Source organism: Clupea harengus, chromosome 22 (genome assembly GCF_900700415.2).
Source record: "Clupea harengus chromosome 22, Ch_v2.0.2, whole genome shotgun sequence".
Lineage (NCBI taxonomy): Eukaryota > Metazoa > Chordata > Actinopteri > Clupeiformes > Clupeidae > Clupea > Clupea harengus.
This window is the reverse complement of record NC_045173.1, coordinates 321,854-343,823: the sequence shown is the minus strand read 5'-3', so window position 1 is coordinate 343,823 and position 21,970 is coordinate 321,854. Positions and strand designations below refer to the sequence as shown.

At 39.8% G+C, this 21,970-nt stretch overlaps 1 protein-coding gene across 1 annotated transcript in view; it reads left to right on the top strand.

Annotated features, from left to right (window-relative positions):
* hfm1 (helicase for meiosis 1) overlaps positions 1-21,970 on the top strand; it is a 43,812-nt gene that overhangs the window by 20,277 nt on the left and 1,565 nt on the right. The window contains exons 18-27 of the mRNA XM_042703084.1: positions 2,506-2,612; positions 2,693-2,740; positions 3,048-3,145; positions 4,900-5,034; positions 5,135-5,220; positions 6,251-6,334; positions 6,572-6,729; positions 6,848-6,951; positions 12,000-12,188; positions 19,864-19,941. Of these exons, the coding sequence (XP_042559018.1) occupies positions 2,506-2,612; positions 2,693-2,740; positions 3,048-3,145; positions 4,900-5,034; positions 5,135-5,220; positions 6,251-6,334; positions 6,572-6,729; positions 6,848-6,951; positions 12,000-12,188; positions 19,864-19,941 (1,087 nt within the window). The remainder of the gene's footprint in view (positions 1-2,505; positions 2,613-2,692; positions 2,741-3,047; positions 3,146-4,899; positions 5,035-5,134; positions 5,221-6,250; positions 6,335-6,571; positions 6,730-6,847; positions 6,952-11,999; positions 12,189-19,863; positions 19,942-21,970) is intronic.

Here is a 21,970-nt window from a genome sequence, read left to right as displayed (position 1 = left end):
GATTTTATGTTATGTGTAGTACTTAAACCTACTTGGCAATAAATCCCATTCTGATTCTGATTCTGATTCTGATCATCAAACAAGCACCTCGCTAAGGCTTTAGTACGAGGAATAAAACTGTTCACCCCATGTAATGCAGTGGCGAGGTGGCCAGTTTACCGGCTCTGATATTTCTGTCCGTTTCTGAACAGTTAACTCTGAATAGTCCTATCTGCAAGTTTCCTCAGTAATTTTTTTAAAGTTATTTTTGAAAGTGCAGGTGTCACGCCAGCGCTGAACCCTGCTCCAGCCACGCCCCCTCCTAATTCAACTCACGTGCCTCAGTCACCTTCCCAGTCCCTTGATTGTCTAATCACGCACACCTGTCACTCCCTCACCATAGTATTTAGTCTCCTTCACTTATTGTCTGGTCTGGTCTTGTATGGACTCAACCCGTGTCTGTCCTTGTTCGTTCATCAAAGTCCAGACTATTCGCTCCCCATGTTTGTTCCTGCTCCGGTTTAGTTAGGTTTTAAAGCTAACGTTAGTTAAGTATTCTTAAGAAGGGAGCGTAAAAAAAAAAAGCAACGCAAAACTGATATGCGAGCCGAATCCCATCGCAAGTCTAAAACAATCAAGGGGCCGCACAACACTGTCTTGCAGGTCAGATTTGGCCCGTGTTAGTCCACATAATATCTTCATTGTCAAGAAGACCTTTGACTTTTGAAACGTCTTTAAAAGAAGTGGAAATTGATGCAAGCATACAAAAGAGCATGAAAATACTGTACAGGCAATGAATGACAAGATTAATACAGTGTATTAATACAAACATGTACTAAATACATTTTTAATCAGTATTATAATATGCCTTGTAAAAGGGGAAAAAAACGATAAATTAAAAACTAACATTTGTCATGAACTCAACTAAAGGGCTTTTATGGTTGGAGACCCACAGCTGAGAGAGAACACAAAACACAAAAAAAGCCCAGCTGGACTTTGCCAAAACACACCTGAAAATCATTCTGTTAGAACAGTGGTTCTCAAAGTGGGGGGCGCGGACACTCTCCCGGGGGGGCGCGATGTCACAGATGGAGAAAAAAAAAAAACTTCGCCGACCTGTCACTGGTTAGTGAAAGCTTCCTCAGTGGCGAAATGCAAGGGGCTGGACTGAAACAAACAAATCAAATATACAGTTTAGTTTCTGATCCACCAATTAAAACGGAGAGTTATCATTTGAACGCGAGTTGCACCTACGCTTCCGTGTATAAAAGTAACCGCAGGCATGGTAAGCGCTCACCCTCACTGAGACGACACCCTGCAGAGTTTGTGCGATCTCTCTCGTTTCCTCGATCATTCATATATTCATTGCTTTATAAACAGTGGGCTTCATTCTCGAACACAATTAAGAACAAGTTAAGAAGACATTTCTTAACTCCACTTACGAAGTTTCCGGGACAATTCTGGCATTCATGAAAGTTTTCTCATCTGGGATTCGTTCTTTACTTAGACCAGAATTTAGGAACGCTAAATAGCAGTCGTAAATCGGCCAGATTGTTCTTAAGGGCTGAATTTGTGAGAAATCGTTAGTGATTGCGTTCACATCAATTCTACAGACATCCTCGGATTTAAATAATTATAATAATAACAAATATGAGAATATTAAATATCACAACCGCGCACAGATCAAGGATGACCTCTGTTTATAAAACATTACACCAAGAATTGAGGACCTTTGCAAGGAAAAGCAGGCTCATGTCTCACATTGACAGACCTGCAAGATTTGTGAAAAAGATCATAAGAGGCCTGTAATGATAATAGTAGCCTAATGATAGCAATAATAACACTAATTATTATTATGATAATAATAATTATCAATAATTATAATGATGATTATAATAATAAGAAAGCATGCAGGTTCACATAGCTGCTAATAATAAAAGCCTACTAATAGGCCTACTACTACTACTAATAATAATAATAATAACAATAATGATAATAATAATAAATAGTAGTTATAGTAATAATAATTGTCTGTATGGGCCTAACAATACCAATAGCCTAACCTTGGTGGTGCAGTTGATGGCGGCGGCAGGGGGTGGGGGGGGGCGGCCCAACTTGCAAAAGTTTGAGAACCCCTGTGTTATAACGTCCTATAAACAGACCAAATTGTAAAACCAAATGTAATCTTTTTGGTAAATTAAAAATGATGCCTTCAAAGAAAAGAACACCATCCCATTATAAAATGAGATCATAAAATCGGACGACCGAGGCACAATGTTCCACCTAGTGTCTCTGAGCTCCATTGAAGGTTACGGGTCTTCCAAGCTGCCAGTGGAGTGCTGTAGGAATCAACAGAAAGAGTTTGACAGCAGTTTTTTTTCTCCAAAGCCTGTGCTATCAAATACATCTAAAGTGTCAGTAAGGGTGTACCAGGAACTTTACAACTCCTTTGCAACCCTACAAACTCGTTTACACTGTTTTGTGAGGAAATGCATGTCTAATTTGGTATATCTATTCATGTATAAGGTTACCATGGTATCTAAGAGTAAGGAGTTCAGTGATGTACAGCTGAGAGTGAATGAGAAACGAATCCTGAACACATTGAATAAGGATAAGAACAGGACTACCATCAGGTTAGAAAAATATGTTGTGACATTTTGCAGTATGTGAATTAAAAACTCAAAGTTAATCGGCTTTATTCTCTCTTATTAAGGTTTCCTATGGAGGGAAAGATAAAAAACAATGAAATGAAAGTAAACTGGTAGGTTGCACTTTTGATGAGTGAGGAAAAGAATGAGGAAAGGACTACACCAGCAAAACTGTATTTATTATGAGGGTTTTATCACTGGTCCAACTAAACTGTATTTATTATGTGGGTTTTACCACTGGTCCAACTAAACTGTATTTATTATGTGGGTTTTATCACTGGTCCAACTAAACTGTATTTATTATGTGGGTTTTACCAGTGCTCCAGCAAAACCGAGGGTTTTCTTGAGATTACAAAGCTGTATTTATTAGGAGGGTTTTCTTGAGATTACAGTTTGAGTGTCTTACTGTTTTTGCTGCAGCCTGATCCAGGCCCAACTAGGTTGCATTCCTGTCCAGGAGTTTGGACTTTCCCAAGATATGAGCAAAATATTCAAAAATGGTGTCCGAGTGAGCAAATGTAATTTTTCTATTCATCTCACTTCTTTGTAAATAAGCGGAAAGAATTTCAAAAGGAATTGACATATTTCATTTAATAAACAATGATCTCTCCACAGAGATACATATTGCATACGTATGGGAGTAATAATACCAAAGGGTGGCGTGTGACGAGGACACATTGTAAGACACTCTAGCTTGCGAACGCATACGCAGTACGGCGCAGTGGTACAAATCACTGACACTCTAGCTTGCTAACGCATACGCAGTACAGCCAGTGGTACAAATCACTGACACTCTAGCTTACTAACGCATACGCAGTACAGCCAGTGGTACAAATCACTGAGAATCCTCAATCCTTGTCAGAGCAGAGGGGCAAGTCCAGCATCCGTGCATGAAAGTCTTGGAGCTAGGACATGATTTATTTCCACAGTCAACATTTTACATTTTTGTGGCCAGACATGCCTATTTAGGCCCTGAGATAATACAGGATGGGGCCAAACTCTCCTTTTGTAAAGGAGAGCAAATAAGAGATTAGATCCCCTGTGTGTTAGAATGGCCTCTGGGCCTTTGAGTGTATATGTGTGTCCTGCAATGCTTTCCTCTGTACCCGATCTGGTGCTGAGGAAAACAACGGCATGTCTTGAAGCAGAGGTTCTATACATTTTCAAGAACATCATCACACATTTAAACCTCGGATGGCCTTGATCTGTAATTCACAGTTTCGCAGTTAGTATTAAACGGGTGTTTCCCCTGGTGTCTCAAACTGGTGTCTTCTGAACGGTGTGAGAGCCATCAAGATATCAGTGAAATGGCAATGTGAAAAATAGTTGATGGTTAAGGACACAGGAACATGTCTGAGGTTCTATCAGATGGGGTTGTCTGTGCTTTTTAAGGACACAGGAACATGAGTGAGGTTATATCAGATGGGGTTGTCTGTGCTTTTTAAGGACACAGGAACATGAGTGAGGTTCACATTATATCAGATGGGGTTGTCTGTGCTTTTTAAGGACACAGGAACATGAGTGAGGTTCACATTATATCAGATGGGGTTGTCTGTGCTTTTTAAGGACACAGGAACATGAGTGAGGTTCACATTATATCAGATGGGGTTGTCTGTGCTTTTTCCCTGAAATGGCACCCCCACATGATTGTATGGACACACCCAAGCATTACGCTGATCCGCCCGTGTTTGCACCAGTTTGCTCATGGTATGAACCTGGCTTCCTGGCTTTTTCTTTGAAACCCCGCCTAGAAGGCCAGCATCCCAGAGCCTCCTGTGAGATCCATTTAAAAGCACCACATAAACAAGCTCAACTTGTCTGATACATCGCCAGACTGTCATCTTCCTGAGGTGTCCCAGCAGTTGCTTGCATTCTAGTTGAAATACACGTTTGCTTCCACTGCATTCACAAAGACCTACTTGCACAGTGATGCATAATTACCAGAAAAATACACAGAATCTTCTGGCGACAGTAATCCACATTCCTTGCAAGCTCTCCCTTTTCACCAATGGTACACCTGTAAGAAAACCTGTAAAGAGAGCACCAGACCCACCATACACAAAATGCATGAAATCAAGAGGAAGATATATATATGCAGAATTTTGCCTTTTATAGCCCGCCATGCCTGCATGTTCTGCATATCTACTAACTAGCTAGACTTGCAGTGTTCACCTGTGGTGTTATGAGTTCCATTCATATGCAGCATGTATCTCAGTGGAGAGCTAGTTTCAGTGTGAACCAGAATTACAAAAGAAATCATGTTTACATCCAGGTCTTGCAGAGTTTTTGAGCCACCTTCCCCAGAATAATTGTTCTGCCCTGCTCAACGCATTGACACTGGCAAAGTGCTTTCGGGCAAAGCTGTGGGAAGACTCTCCTTATGTCTCCAGGCAGTTGGATAAAATTGGTATGCTGTTTACTCAGATGAGCTACTTCATATACTTAAAATGTATACACATTGTTTCAGCATAGTTTTTTTTTTATTGCACAATGAACACAAATTGCAGGGTTGTCCCTGGCAACAGCCATGGTGAATGCAGGACTGACAACATTCAAAAAGATTGAGCAGACTAATGCCAGAGAGCTGGAACTGGTAAGGACATCTTTAACAATTTACATTCAATAATCTCAATACCAGTGAATGTGTTTCTCTTAGGGCTGTCAAGTGATACAAAAAAATCCAATCAGTTAAATGCTTTGATGAATTTACTGTGAGAAGCATTTAAACTGCTGTCAGATTAGCCTTTGATAAAGTAAACAAAAAAAGCATGACCAGTGTGATGTTCACCACACAATGATGGCAAACAAGATATTTCAATGGACTTGACTGATATGTTGTCTAAAACTAGCAAGTTAACTTACTTGGGTAACATCAGACTACACCAACAGCTAAGGAACTGATGAAATCATGCTAGCTTGTGAAATTGCATCACCAAAAATCCCACACCTCATAACTTTGCTTTGCCTCAGTTAAATGCAATGTTTTTTTCATATAGAACAGTATAGACCAGTTTGTTCTTACAGTTATGTTTAGAAATTACCTTCAGGTAGAGGCACAAGCGTTTCTTAAGTTCTGGAATTCTCCATCTCGAACCTCGAAAATGTGGTGATGTATACAAATAATTCCAAGATGAGGCTGTAGACCTAACAATCAACTACCAATACAGCTGAAAACATTATGCTAGAGCCACATTAAAAGCACACAATGGGAGAAATACAAACTGTTACCGCAACGCAGACTGGACACTATTTCAAATCCATTCAATATGGCCGAAGCTGAGCAGTTTACATATGGGGTCAAGGGGCATCATAGAGTGTGATTAATCTGCTGCTTTTTATGCATTATGTTTCTCTAATGAATTCATCAAAATGAATGTGTTCTTTAGACAACGCATATGTATATTATATATTATAATATACCATATATATGTGTATATTATAATATATATGATATGGTCATAGCTTATAGCAATGAACGTATAATGTGACATCACTGACTCAATAGATAAATCACACTGAAAGTTTGTTTTCACATTGTTGTCATCATTGTCAATTTAATGCTTCATGCAACCTCTGTCAAAAATGTTTACATTCTGCTGCTGTTGTGCTGGTAATGTTTTAAGATTGTGAACAGACATCCGCCTTTTGGAAACCAAATCAGAGAAAGTATACTTGCACTACCAGAGTACGAGCTTCGCCTGGAACAGGTTTGTACCACAAGACCACTTGGGTCTCAAATGTGCTCCAAAGGGCTATTACAATAGACATTTTCATTTGTCCCAATTTGATGACTCACTGAGCGCTGATATTGTCTGGTTACCTAGTAACGGGGACACTGACGAGTCTAATGTATGTTTTCAGATTTGTGTGGAACAGTTATATTATTGGGAATTGACCAATTGTAATCCAAATCCATCCATTTTTTGTGTTTTGTTTGTTTTCAGCTTCCAGTGTACAGCACCTCAGTGGGAGAAATTTCAGTTACTGTGAACATGAACAATTTTGATCAGCTGAATGCAAAAAAAATGCCTCTGGACCACCATTATGTGACAGTCATCATTGGAGATTGTGACAATAATGTGGTGTTCTTCCAAAAACTCTCGTAAGATGGTGTTTGAAAAATATTTGGGGGATTTTGGCAGTTGCCAAATATGCAAACTATACTGCACAAACTGTATACTAAGAAATCATTGTTGTTTTTTGTGTGTGTTTTTTTCCAGCAATACAGCGTTTTTGAAATCAGGGACTTGGTCAAAGAAAATTTACATTGCAAGAGCTTCCAAAGGGGAGGAAATCAGCATACATTTAATAAGCTCAGAATATGGTCAGTTGATCCTAAAAGTTGATTGCATTTGGAAACCCAAGAATATCATGTGTTGCAGACCTGCCAGCTAGGGTATATTTTGCTCAGAGGATTAACATTTTGGGATCAATTCATAAGACCTACCATCATGTTTAATGTCACAGCAAGCGATAAGGTAACGCACAGTTAGATTCATAATTTCTCTCTGGCATTCTGTCACCCTCTGTTGCCATTCACTGGTTGGTTTTATAAGGAATAAGCCTGCTTTTGATCTTGATGCTCTTTTTTCACATAGGCCTAGCAATGTTTTGAATATCGGTATACATTCTTATTCTTCATATCCTTCTTGTTACTATTATCAGAATCAGAATCAGAATAGTATTTATTGCCAAGTAGGTTTACACCTACCTGGAATTTGTTCTGATGTATAGGTGCATACAGTAAACATAAAAACATACAAACACAGTAAGTACTACACAAACACAATAAGTACTACAATACAAAAAGCAGGGAAGGAGTGCAAAAGTGGATGTGCAATGTAGTGTGTGTTAACATAACAGGATTACAAGGGTAAGCAGAGCTATGAAGCAGAAAACTCATTTATATATTACAGGTACATACACTAGCACACAGTGTGTATTCATAGTTTTCACGTGACATCAGAATGCCAGCTGGCGGTCAAGAAAAACATTCCACAGCTGTCTAACACTGGAATTTATACAGGAACTGACCACCTTTCATTCAAGATCATTTAATGTCTCCGCTTTAACATTGTCTGACTTAGGTAGTAAAATGCTAGACAGTTGTTGCTCGGTTGGCTGTTCAAATCGGCGAGGAAACAAGACCGGATTGTGTTTTTATCACATTTAAAGCCCGCCCACGTTGCTGCCAGCTGATTGTAGACGTCTTCTGGGTCAACTTTTCTCAGACACACAGTTAAGTAGCCTTACTTTTGGACCTGGCAATAACAGCAGTCACCCTGTTCTGGTCGCCTCATTTATCAGAATAACTACCTAAAACGTGAATAGATCAAGTAATAAAGTCAAGAAACAAAGCATCAACACGATTCAAATTGGATTACCCGGTTTCTGCTCTGAGATTGCGACAAGTACCTAAGCAAGTAGGCTAGGCTACTGTATTTTGTCATCCAACTGGTAATGCTACAATGCCAGTAGACAATAAATGGGAAGATAATTTCAGTTGTCATTCGCCAGACCAGGTGTTCGTACTTGTTTAAACCAGGAAATTGTGTCAAATGATAAAGAACAGCGTTGGGTAGGCTAAAGGCTGCTAGCTAACGGCAGGAAGCTCGCTAGCTGGTAGCTAGCTATTAAATGGCACTCATCTTTGCTCTGATTATGAAGATGTTTTTTGTTTTCACCTTTCAGACGACAGCGTTGTGAACCCATTCCACTTCTGAAAATTAAATAACTATCTGTGCTTTTGTAGGCTTTCAGTTTTTGACATGTGTAGGGGGACGGATTTTCTATTAGATAGATGTAAATATCTCCAAGCTGGAGCTCAGGCAGGGACCGTCGAGGTTAAAGAGGTCGAGGTCAGTTCTTATCAGTAGCAGCCTTACTCAGAATAAGAATAAGAAAACAGACCTAATGCATAATTAGATACTGTTTCATTCTCAATACAGTCATCATCATCATCATCATCATCGCCTACTACCCCTTCTGGGGCTTAGGCCGCCAACAAGAGTTCTCCAAGCATCTCAGTCCTGAGCCAACATCTCAAGCTGTTCCCAAGTGTAGCCCATTTTCTTGGCATCTGCCTCCCAGTCTCTGCGGCAGGTGTTTCGCGGCCGACCTCTCTTTCTTTTCCCTTGGGGATTCCACTCTAGTGACTGTTCCAGGATGATGCGCAGTGTGGCAATCTGGTCTATACACGATCTGTCTTTGCGGAAGCCAGCCTGCTGGTCTCTAAGCTGGGGGTCAATCACATCCTTCATCCTGTCCAGTAAGATCCTGTAGAAGACCTTTCCTGGGATGGATAGTAGCATGGTCCCCCTATAGTTTCCACAGTTGCTCAGGTCCCCTTTCTTTGGCATCTTAACAAGATAGCCCTCCTTCCATTCGCAAGGGATGTTTTCCTCTTCCCACATCTTCTTGAAGAGAGGGTGGAGCATCTCTCCCATGGTCTCTGCGTCCGTCTTCAGTGCCTCGGCCGGGATGCTATCTGGTCCTGCGGCCTTGCCGTTTCTAAGCTTTTTAATGGCTCTCCTGATCTCCTCCCTTGGTGCACTGAGGTCTATTGGCAGATCCCTGTCTGCTTGTTGGATGTGTGGTGGGTCTTGTGGGGCTGGTCTGTTAAGTATTTCCTCCGAATGTTCCATCCATCTTTTCTTCTGTCCTTCCTCCCCGATTATTGGCTTTCCCTCTTTGTCCTTTACCGGTCTTTGAGGTTTACTGATCTTTCCTGCCAGCTTTTTGGTGGTGTCAAACAGGTCTTTCAGATTCCCATGTCTAGCTGCTTCTTCTGCTTCTAATGCAAGGGCCTCTATGTAGTTCCTCTTGTCTGTCTTCAAGCTTTTTTTCACGTTCTTATTCGCTTCCCTGTACTCTGTTTGTGCCTTCACTTTCTCTGCTCTTGTACGACTGCTGTTTAGAGCTGCCTTCTTTTCTCTCCTCTCCTCCACCTTCTTCATTGACTCTGCTGATATCCAAGCCTTGTGGTTATCTTTCTGTGGTCCCAGTGCTACATTGCAGGTTGTTACATTACGGCTTCCTTTACTACCTTCCACATCCCATCTATGTTTCTTTCCTCACCTTTTTCATCTAGCTCTTGCAGGGCCTGAAACTTGTTCTTTAGTGTGATCTTAAATTTCTCTGCTGCTGCTGGATCTCTTAATAGTGCTGTGTTGAATTTCTTTCTCTGGTTCTTCTCACCTTTCCAGTTTCTCCTCAACTTCAATTGGACTTTGGCAATGAGAAGATGGTGGTCTGATGCCACGTCAGCTCCTCTTCTGGCTCGTACATCTAGGAGGGACCTCCTAAACTTCTTTGTGACACATACATGGTCTATTTGGTTCTCAGTGGAGAGGTCCGGTGATACCCATGTCGCTTTGTGTACTCGCCTGTGGGGGAAGACACTTCCTCCGATGACAAGGTTGTTATTTGCACATAGTTCTGCGAATCTCTCTCCATTTTCGTTCATCTCTCCTAGACCATGCTGCCCCATTATCCTCTCATAGCCTCTGTTGCTACTTCCATTTTTTGCATTGAGGTCTCCCATTAAGATGGTAATGTCTCTTCCTGAGTATCTCTGGATGATGGTCTGTATTCTGCTATAGAATTCGTCCTTGCTCTCTTCGTCACTGTCGTTGGTTGGGGCATAGCACTGAATGATGTTCATGTTTATTCTTTCCCTCTTTGTTTTGAATGTCGCTGCTATTGCTCTCGGGCCATGTGCCTCCCATCCCATGAGTGCTCTCTGAGCAGCCTTGGACAGCATCAAAGCGACTCCCTGGGTGCGGTGTGCGTTGTCCTCCTCATGGCCCGAGTAGAGCAGCAGCTCTCCTGTGGCAAGCCTCTTCTGTCCAGAACCCGTCCATCTTGATTCACTGATTCCGAGTATGGCAAGGTTGTACTTCTTCATCTCGGTGGCAACTTGTGCGGTCTTTCCAGCTTCGAACATGGTCCTTACGTTCCATGTACCGATGGTGGTTGTAAGGATGATTTTCGGCAGAGTGGCTTCCAGGTGCTTCAGGCTTTCACCACCCTGCATCATAAATCCTTCTGAAGAAGGTCCATCTTCTCTCCGGGGCGGGATATCATGGATTACTCTTGTTTGCGTATCTGTAACAGATATTGTTTTATGGGGTGGGGTTGACTGTCTCAATACAGTAGATACAGTATATCCTGTTTATAAATTAGTGTTGTCAAAATTAATGAGATACAATTTTTTTCTGTGAAAGCAGATTCTGTTATGACGACTTTGTCTTTTGTCTTTTGTTTCCATTGTTCAGCAATCCCCCCAGAATTGTCAGATGGCAATTAGCAAGCAATAATGGAATAGTCCGCTTCAAAGTCCTGTGATATGAGTATTGAGAAGACCAAAGATATTTGCAGTTACTGGCAATGTGAATTGATTCACGTCTGAGTACATCTAGTCTTAAGTATAATTGGCTAGCCAAATACACAACCAATGCAGGGAGGCCCTTTAGGCCAAAACCATCTCTGGTGTGGCAAACCACCCTACAGCCCGTATCCATGATCTATTTCAGAGACATTATCGTATTACTAAGTAATGAACAATTTACTAGGCCAATATACCCATCTGTTGGGCTTCAGTTTTCCATAAGTTATGATTTTAGCATATTTTTTTAAAAAGCTAATGCTTTTGAGGGTTGAAGCTAATGTCTGTAAGGGTTTCTTACAGTTTTTGTTAATGACCAATTTTTGTCATGGTTTTGTCATTGATTGGAACTGGAGTCTTTTGGCAATATAGTTGTGTAATGTCCTGTGAAATCTTTTCATCTTACATTTGTGTGGGATGTGCCATCCTGGATCACAGAACTACATAGTGCATTGCCTCATCGGCTAGTGGGAACGACAGGTGTTTAATCTGTCCTTAACATGACCATTTATCATCAAAATTCATTTGAAGATGATAACAAAACTACTTCAAAAATGTGCAAATTGCTAGGTAATGTTGCTTTAAGTTTACAGTGTAACTGCTACCAATCCTTTGAAATAAATAAATAATAAATGATAAACTTCTAGTTTGTTTTCCCCAAAAAAGTGGCGTGAACCAAAAAATACCCGGAATGCTCAAGTAACCTGTACAGTTTGATGTAATTCTTAGTAATCTAATCACTGTTGGTAAGTACTGATAACATGTTGAGTTCACTATTATTCAATATATTCAGAATTGTCAGTGGTGGGAGTGCTTAGGGAGAGTTTATAGTTAATACTGGCAGGTCTGTGTGCTGTATCAGAGATTGTTGTATTTGCTTGCAAATGCTTTCTTGTTGCATTGTATATTTTTGTTTATTGTCGTATCAATTGCCTTACTGTAAATAACATATTATGTATGGCGTGTGCTGTGATTTTTTTTTGAAGTGGGACTAGATATTCACCAGGAATTCAGTGCAATTTTCTCTGCAAAACCATTTGGAGTTGAACATTGTGGCCCAGAGAGCATGACTACGGACAGTTCAGCCTTAGGGACACGAGGCTTCAGTCAAGAGCATAGAGCACAGGTCACAACTCACACAACACATTTCAACTGCACAGATGCTTTACATAAAGGTAAAACTCATATTTTATCTTACTGGTGTTCTGAAAATATTTGTGCTGTGTAATGTTTGCATGATAACACATTCAGGTCCCCCGGCATGGCCGGGTTGTCTTAAGCTTTGGTGATAAATTAGAAATTCCGCAGAGGCGCTGATTTTGGATATAGGTGTTTTAGAATATCATTTAAAGGAAGTAGCATAAAGTACATAAAGTAGTAATTAAAAGAAATTTAAAGAAAGTTTTAGTGCTCATAGTCTAGGGCCAATGATTTTCCGCGATAACGGAAAACAGACGGAATTCGCGGAATGAACCCTTTGAAACGGAATTGCAACTTTGAAACGGAAACATCATTATGTGCATACAAATCGCCCAAATTCCCCTATATTTTGGGCTGCAAGGCTATATTTCTTTCAAATAAACACAACAACGATGAACAAACATTAATTAAAGAACAAAACCACTGAGAAAATGTCACGTCTGCGCTGAACTCTGCTCCGGCCATGCCCCCCTTTTTAACGGTTGACCCTCCGCTAAAGCCACATTCAGTCACATTCACGCGCTAGTCTTCCTAATCGCATTTTTAAAAAAAATGTTTAGTCTTCTGTTCTGTTGATGGCTGGCAAACAACAATCTAAGAAGGGCACATATTATTCACTCATTTTAGGCTATCAATCTACCTCAGGGTGAACAAAATGAGCTGAAACGGAAAAAAAATGGAATTCACGAAATGTGAAACGGAAAATGCATTTTTTTGAAACGGTAAATCATTGGCCCTAATAGTCACATGCAAAGATAAATGTTTTTCCCTGGATTTAGAAATTGCTACATTTTGTTCCAGTTGTATGCAGAAAAACAGCTAACCATGTTTGGTTTGGGTTCTTTAAACATATCAGAGATGCATTCTGGGCCGAAGCCATTCAGTGATTTATAGACTAGTAGCAGCACTTTCAAATCTATTCTGTAACTAACTGGAAGCCAGTGTAAAGATTTTAGAACTGGAGTAATGTGCTCTGTGCTCTTGCTCCTGGATACAACTCTAGCAGCATGTACACACACACACACACACGCACACACGCACACACACACACACACACACACACATGTAAAGATTTTAGAACTGGAGTAATGTGCTCTGTTGTCTTGCTCCTGGATACAACTCTAGCAGCACACACACACACACACACACACACACACACACACACACACGTAAAGATTGTAGAACTGGAGTATTGTGCTCTGTTGTCTTAGCCTGGATACCAGACCGAACTTAGCCCCGCCCACACATTTTTTGGTTGGGAAGTTCGGTCTGGCATTATTCCATTGAGGAGAAATTATCTGCGGACAGACATTGCCGTACCAATCAAATTGTCAAGGCGGGCTTTATACGATGATGGACAGATGATCAACAGTAACGTAACCAACCACGTCACAAAAAGACGCTTGGTTTGAATTCGTTTACAACAAACATGGCTGCCACTGGAGAGCTGAAATGTATAGATTCGAGTCCATTTAGACATTGACAGTGCATTCATTTTGAAAGAGGAACAAAGAAACGCGATCAAGGCATTTGTCAATCGAAAAGATGTTTTTGCCTTCCTTCCTACGGGATCCGGTAAAAGTTAAATTTATCAGCTGGCCCTGGTCACATACTACTTTGTTCTGATTGGTTGTAGGTAACCAATTGAGCGAAGAGGCATTTTTTCTCCTGGTTCGGTTGAAACACGCCCCATAATCACAGCCCAATGGAGCGATATCAGACTCATATTCTGACTAGAATTATGAGTATGGCATCGTCAGGCTACTGTTGTCTTGCTCCTGGATACAACTCTAGCAACAGTATTTTGAATGAGCTGCAGCTGTCTTTTTGGGAAGACCAGTTAAGAGACCATTGCAATGGTCCACTCTATTAAAAATAAAAGCATGAATGAGCTTCTTGTTGTCTTATTGGGACACCAAACCCTTGATTCTGGCTATATTTTAGGACGATAGCAGGCTGTTTGGTGAAAGTGAGTTCTGAGTCTATTAGAACAGCAAGAGTTTGGACATGGTCTTTGGTTTTTAGAGTCGAGGTTGTAGGTACACCTGGAATTCATCTATTGTGTTTGACTTTAAACAGAGAATTGCGTATGGTTTAATCAGGAAACCTACGTAAAGCCAGCCCTATCGTAAAACTGCAACTAGATGGCACTTTAACCACGCCCCTTGAGTTTGAACAAAAGCCACGTATCTACAGATGTTGCGTTCGTTCGGCGACGTCCGGCATACAAATCTCTCACCTCCGGCATCACCTGGAGCACCTCTCTCGTTCGTCCACCTCCAAGGGTGTAGACCTACTCTCTTTGTTCTCTCGCACGAAAGAGAACAGACAACGCTCTCACTTTTGTCTTATAGCCAACAAGCGCCTAAGATTAGCCAACGAACTGCTAACTGAGATTAAGTAAGTTTAGCGCAAGCAGCTAACAAGAGACCTGCTAGCTATCTGCAACGGGAACAAAGCACGACAACAGAAGACAAACTGCAAACGAACGAGCAATCGAATCCTCCGACCTAAACTGCAGTTTAACCAAGGCGACATCTCAGCTACGACTTTCTACGGACATCTTCTTCTTTTCTCTGCATCATCAACATCGGATTTGCCAACACGACTCCTTATCCAAAGGACTGGTAACTCTGACATAACTGGGCATTTAGCTATCCTAGCTATTCACAACCTGGCTAAGCATAGGACTGTTTACTTTTGCCATTGTTCATGTATTTGATCTGTTTTGTTCATCGAACATAACTGTTGATATATATTTTCATGGTTATTTGGTAGTTGGCTTCGTCACACCATCTAAGGGTTATCGTAAGGATTGCCTCTCAGACACATAGGGTCTTGCATGCATCACTAACCATTTCCCTCTTCTAACACGGCATCGTAATCACACACGATTACATATACATTGGCCTTCACATAGCCACACACGCGAAGGGAGCACTCGAACTTCGCGCTGCACATAGGCTCGTCCTTTTTCACAACACAGAACTCCAATGACCTTCAACCTTGCTATTAATAAGGTAACTTTGGTTGTAGTTATTCATTTAATTATTAATCAGAGTTCCAAATTGATAGTTTAATATATTTTATGAGACTGATATATTTAATGAGATTTGTGGATTATCTTTATTTTGACCACTGTGGAGGACAACCCTTTGTGTGGCTGTACCGTCACGGCAGTAATACACTACCTCCATTTACGGACATGTAAACAGGTGCAAATGTTTTCCTTTATGTGTTGTCTGATATCTGGTCCATATACCGTTTTTATGTTGGGTAACCCGATCATTCATCATCCAAACTTCCGTGATTCCCTTTGCAATTGCTTTCTACAACCATTACACCTCTACAGTTTAAATACATTTGTACTCATCGTTTAAATAACCACACCATACCATGTATTGTGTTAAATGTTCCGTCTATTTAGTTTAAAAGGTCACATCAATTTCTTATTGCGTATCGTTTGTCTTACCGTTGTTCAGTGTCGCGTCTTTTGTTTGTTTGTTTAAAGAATGTCATGCGCCTAAGAGGCGATTTAAAAACCGGTTTAACTTCCGGGTTACCCGGAAGGGAACCAGCTTTTGTTTTAATAATTTTTAGGCTGTTTAATTAGGTGTTGGCTATGCCTTCAAATAGCAAGTTGTGTGGGTAATGCTACCCTGTTTTTTTCCAGCTTTTTGGAATGTCGTCTGTGGCTGTTTAAGCCTAATGTGTGTTTCCTGCCTAAGACACCCCCTGTATGGCCAATTGTAGGGGCGTGTAGAGGCATTATTTAAGCTTTAGTATTTCGGGAGGGCTGCTATTGTGTAGACGTAACGTCTTATAGCTCTCACAATTTACCATGACCAGTGGTCCCCTTTGTATTTTCTATGGCTTATGTGACTAATTGTTTTTTTGACTATCATATCCATTTATTTTTGTATTGATAAGCGTTTTCTTTTGTATAATTATTTATGTTATTTTACCGCCTTATGGGCCTTATTAGTGGATAATAAAAATCCCATCTTTGACATCATGAACTTCCTGAGTCCTTCCTGAGAGATAACATCATGCTCTAACTGCACAAGCTATCCCTACCTTTAACAGTGGCGCCCCCTAGGTGTTCAACTTAATTGATCTGCCTTTGTGGTGAATGGTTGAGTACAAAATATATGCTTACTATCCCCATTTTTGAGGCATGTTTTTCCCATGGCTCAATACTGCAGCATATCTTTTGATATTGTGAGATTTAATTCTTCAGTTGTGTACGTGTCAGATGGTTGTTGCAGTGCGGCCTGGTTAGTGGCCTTGTCTGCTTTGCGGTTTCCCAATGAAACCGGGTCTTTGTGTGTGTGCGCAGTGAAATCAGTGCAATTAGTACCGCTGCCTGTGCGGAATAGTGTGGAAGTAGTGGCTGTGCTTTCAAGGTTTATTTGCTGTGACGACAGCGTAAGCAGTTGCGTTACTGCCATCAAGGTTCTTTTTGCTTGAACCATCAACAAACATAGTTAAATCAACTTCTGGAAAAAGCATATCTCGTAGGTCAGCTCTGGCTGCCTGTTTTATCTGTCTTTGCTACATAATCATGTGGATTACCATCCTCTGCCGCAGGTAAAAGTGTAGCTGGGTTAAATGTCACGCAGCGCTCAATACTGATATGAGGCTGCGAGAGCAAAACAGTCATGCAAGATAATTGTCTGGCTGGTGACATGTAAGAATGTTTATGTTATAGCAACAAAACAGATACTGCATGTGGAACTTTCAGTGTAAGTGGGCTGTGTAGTACAATAGAAGCTGCAGCCACTACTACTTGTAAACATTCAGACATTGCTTGGGCTACTGGATCTAGCTGTGTGGAATAGTATGCCACTGGTCTTACTGCAGAACTGACCAACAGTTGTTTTAACAGCCTGCTTTCTCTCTTCAGGCCTTTTGATAATATCTCCAGCTGACACGGGCTGAGAAAAAAGTAAACTCTGCATCTTTTGTGTTTCTAACGCGTAGTTAGGAATCCATTATCTACAGAAGTTAGTCATAATTTATTTCTTTGTCTGTGGCTGAGGTGTTTTTTAAGATAGTTTTACTTTAGTGGACCACAGCTGCTTACTTTGTGGTCTTGTTTCTGCAAAAAATCTTAACAACACCAGGGTATGTTGTTTACAGGTTTCCTTATCTGTAGAAAAAGCACAAGATGTTCAACTCAAACTGTAGCTAAGTTTGAGCTCATGGCTTGTGAAAATATAGTATTTTGAGCCAGCACTCAGCCCCCACCCATCCTGTCTTAGTCCAATGCATCAGTCTAGGTTAATGTAGTAAGTGTGACGGGCTTAAATCTCTCTCTAAATCTATTTTGGGACACCACTTCTTTGACACACCATTGTTTGATTTATTCTTAAACCCATATATTGTTGGAACAACTCTAATGCCCAACCCTCCCATCACATCTCTTCCTAATATTTTGAAACAATAATCTGTATTTTAAATATCTGCCCTGTTTCAGAATCTTCAAAAGTAGTATTGGGTTATGTGTATGACTGCTTTTAGATGTCTCTTTCTTCTGACAACCTCACTGTACTGGGCATATCTTGTTCTCTGATTACTGCTCTGCAGGCGCCAGAGTCACATAAAACAAAAATAAAACAAAAAGATCCTTGATTTTCTTGCCACCATTAATGTAAGCGTTGTGCTGTTTGGAGTAGCCAGTAATGCAAAAACATTTTAAAAATGTATGTTTACAATTTGGTTTCCTTCTTCAGCTAGCCCCATTTCCCCACAAGTCTCGTCATCTTTGAACCTTTTAATCTATACCGCTGTGGGCAGTTCCATCATCAGCCCATGGGGCTTGTTCTAGAAGTTCACTATGATCCTTGAATACTTTTCTCAGTCATTCTAGGTATTCAAGGACTGTTACCCCATGTTTTTCTTTTCTTTTCTTTTTTACACACATATTTTAGAGAATCTCTTATGTCTGTGTTGCAGACATTTTAAACCACCTCTCATTGTAATATCTTGTAGTTAATAGTTGTAATGATGAGATTTAGTAATGAGTTTTTAAATGTAATAATAAAATGGTAAGATACAATAAATTACCAGTAATTATCCAGAAATCAATTAATTACCTTCATAACAATGATATGATATCAGGGCTATAAAATACTGAATTGCTTGTTTCTATTTAATTAGATACAAGCAGAGGTGTAAAGTAATGAATTACATTTACTCACGTTACTGTAATTGAGTAGTTTATTTGTGTACTTTGTTATTATTTCAGTAGTTTTTTTAATCTGTAATTTTACTTTTATTAGATTTTGACTGAAGTATTGTACTTTGCTACATTGGAAATCACATCCGTTACTGAGTAAAAAAAACAAAACACCGCAATAACTTTTCCAAACTGTTCATCGGTAGAGTGCCTCCAGCAAAACTGTTGCAATATGCCTAAAGTACATGTATTTGTATGGCACAGGATGTAAAACTGAGCTGTCAGCTAAGGTGATCAACTGATTGACGCTGGATAAAGTGACGAAACGTTAATACAACAGCAAGGAGTGAGAGGATTATCAATGAATAACATTACTTTCTGACGGGCTAAGGTAGTTGTTGTCAACTTGCCATTGTTAGCTTCAGTTTTATGGCTCCATAAACAGCGGAATTAGCTATTTGCTTTGTGAGGCGTCTCGAATTTTCTTCCAAAATCCGGGTAACATTTGCAGTTTTTTCCTGAATGAAAAAATATCTTAAACTGGCAATCTGACATATTCTTCAAGGTGTCTACAAATTGTGCGTGACATGATGCTATATATTATAGAGATACTAAAGAGATACTAAAACAGCGCCTTGACAAGCAGTGGAGCACTGCGTGGACACTGATGCGTCGCATCGTAATGTGCATCTGGCCCTTAAATATAATGTTACAGACCCCTAATGGCCTAAATGTCAGATCTTTAACTTAGCTTATTGAGATACTGGTTGTTTATTGATATATTCAATAGTAGCTTGCTAGATAGCCTTTGACTGTTCCAACTTGTTAAAAAGGTTAGCAAGCTACAGTACGTTAGCATATTATGCTTTATAAAACAATTGGGTTCTATCGAATTATTTAGCTGTTTCTGATTGGACGAGAGACGTTCCATGAGTTGGAATACCCCAGGACATCCCAACTCGGACTTTTCACAGCTAATAATAAATCACTCCGCGATGAAACATTTTATAGCACGTTGATACAATTAAGCGATAACCGTTAATTCAAAGTTCTTATAATTCCAAAAGACGTTGACAATGGAACCATTTTTTTGTTGCGGAGAAACAATGGCGAAATAAAAATGTTTTTAATCAATAACTTCGTGTTTAAATGTTAATTGGTTGACTATAAAATTGTTTTATAAAAGCAATATAGTACTCGTGCGAGTGGGGTAGGTAAGGGATATTCCCACGGGTGTTGTTGCCTGCGCCACTTGGCCTCGTGGCTACGGCCGGACACCACCCGTGGGAATATCCCTTGCATGTGACTTTATGATGTAAAGCAATGCTTTGGTGGTGGTGATTGTCAAAACTAGTTGAGCTATAAGTTTGCTATGAGTGTTGATATTATAAACTAACCTTCAAGTCAAAACTCAAATCAACCACATTTCCATGATCTACCTTTTATATTTTGTTGGTCCTCTGATACAGATTCCTCAAAGCTGAAAACAGAAAAGCGACGATGCAACCACTTCTGTAAGAACAAGGAGCAGTGCGGCCACGACTGCTGTGAGTTCAGTGAATGTGCCGCTCCATTACATTTGAATTTGCATGAGTGTATTCATTTAACTCTTCTTCTCATTTAGGCAAAGTGGGTGTCCTAAAAAGGACAACAAAATCAGGATTTCACTTTTCATCCTACCTCAGAGAACTTGAAAACAGAAATGAGACACTCATGGAAACTCCTGTGAAACGTTTAAAGGTATGGTGATTCAGAGCATTTTTTGTAATCCCGTAAAACTTCCAATAGTTACCGGGCCACCTGCATCTTATAATTGTCTGCTATAACATTATAACTGGTCTTTTGTAATCACTGGGTAAAATCTTTGAACATTGATATCTATTAAAAGTTGAGGCAAACCTTCTCAATCATTTTGCTATGACTTATGTTCAAGAAGTGAAGGAAACCAAGGCTTTAAATACGCAGGGGACCTGAAGGGAAGGGGGTACATTTATTTATAAAAGAATTCTGTTTATTATATTTAAAACAATTTTATGAAAGTAGGCTACAAAAGTAGGCCTTTGATTGTTATTATTCAACAAACTAAATTAAAAAAGGTACAACCAGGTACAAGGAACACCGAAACACAAATCACAATCACTCAAAAACAACAGCTGATGACCAGCTAAAACCTCTATGAGTGGACTCTCCTGTGTCTCTGTATCAAATGTAGGAATAGTGTTAGGAATATGAATGGAGCAGTATTTTAAAGAGTTACATTAACTCTCTAACTGCTACAGACTTCTAAAATACTGAACCCCCTCGCTGCCAACAAATATGACTATACTAGATTCTGAATTGAAAATATTCTTCTGGAAATGGTCAAACTCTTTTTTCTTGTATTTTTGATAGCTACTGTCAAATAATGAAGTATCCCTGGCTTTCTTTAGTGCACACAAAACCATTGCGTATTTCAAAGAGCAGTTATAGAGTACTATTTTTAGATACAAATGAATCCTTACAAATAACACTCATAAAACTAATAATATAGTACATATTTAAAATATGTACAATCAGGGGCACTGTGGCACGAGCCATTTACGGGCTACAATGGGGACACAGGTTCGATTCCGGCCTGCTGTCGTTTCCCGATCCTCTCCCTACCTCTTCACTCCTCCTCACTTCCTGTCCAAAACACTTCACTGTCCTATCCAAAATAAAGGCTAAAAAGCCCAAAAATAAATAATAATACTCAAAACACTTTAGAAAATAAAATAAAAGTTTACAACAACTTTAGCTCACTGGTTTCAAACTAGCGTCTTTCTTCTATCTCGCTGTCTTCAATCTAACGTTCTACCTGAACAGGAAGAACTACCTTATTTCTGATTGACTCTTGCAACTGTGCTCTCTTAAAGCAACAGTGCACTTATCGTAACTGGCAAAACTAATAATATGCATCACTATTGTATTACTTTTCATATTAATTTTAGCCTGTGTAAAGTTAAATTGTTTCAATGTACCGGTAGGCACCTGCGGCTTATAGACATGTGCGGCTTATTTATGTTCAAAATAATTATTTCTAAAAAATTCAGTGGGTGCGGCTTATATTCAGGTGCGCTCAATAGTCCGGAAATTACGGTATGTACAATCAATCCCATTGCAGTATTTCCAGTACTATGACATTATACTGACGGACTGGTAGCAAAGCTGATGCATTCACTGATGGCAGAACTGATGTGATGTGACTTTGGTGCAGAATATTGAATTTAAATATATTGTTGTCTCCTACAGGTCAAACAGACCTTTAAAGTAAAACTGGACAATACGCATGAAATCAACTTTTGGTCACGTAGTCCAGACGTATAAGATACAAACCCGACAAAATCAGTTCAAAGTCCTGTATAGATTTGTGAAGATAAACAACAAAACTTCTACATTTGTGAATGAACAATAAATATCATATCATGTTTTGTATACAATGAAACCTCTATATTTGTAGGTCAGTAGATCAATAGATCAGTTAAATTTGTCAAAATGAAAAATAGAACCAAAACATATGTACAAGTTACAACGTACAAACTGATTGGAACTGATTAA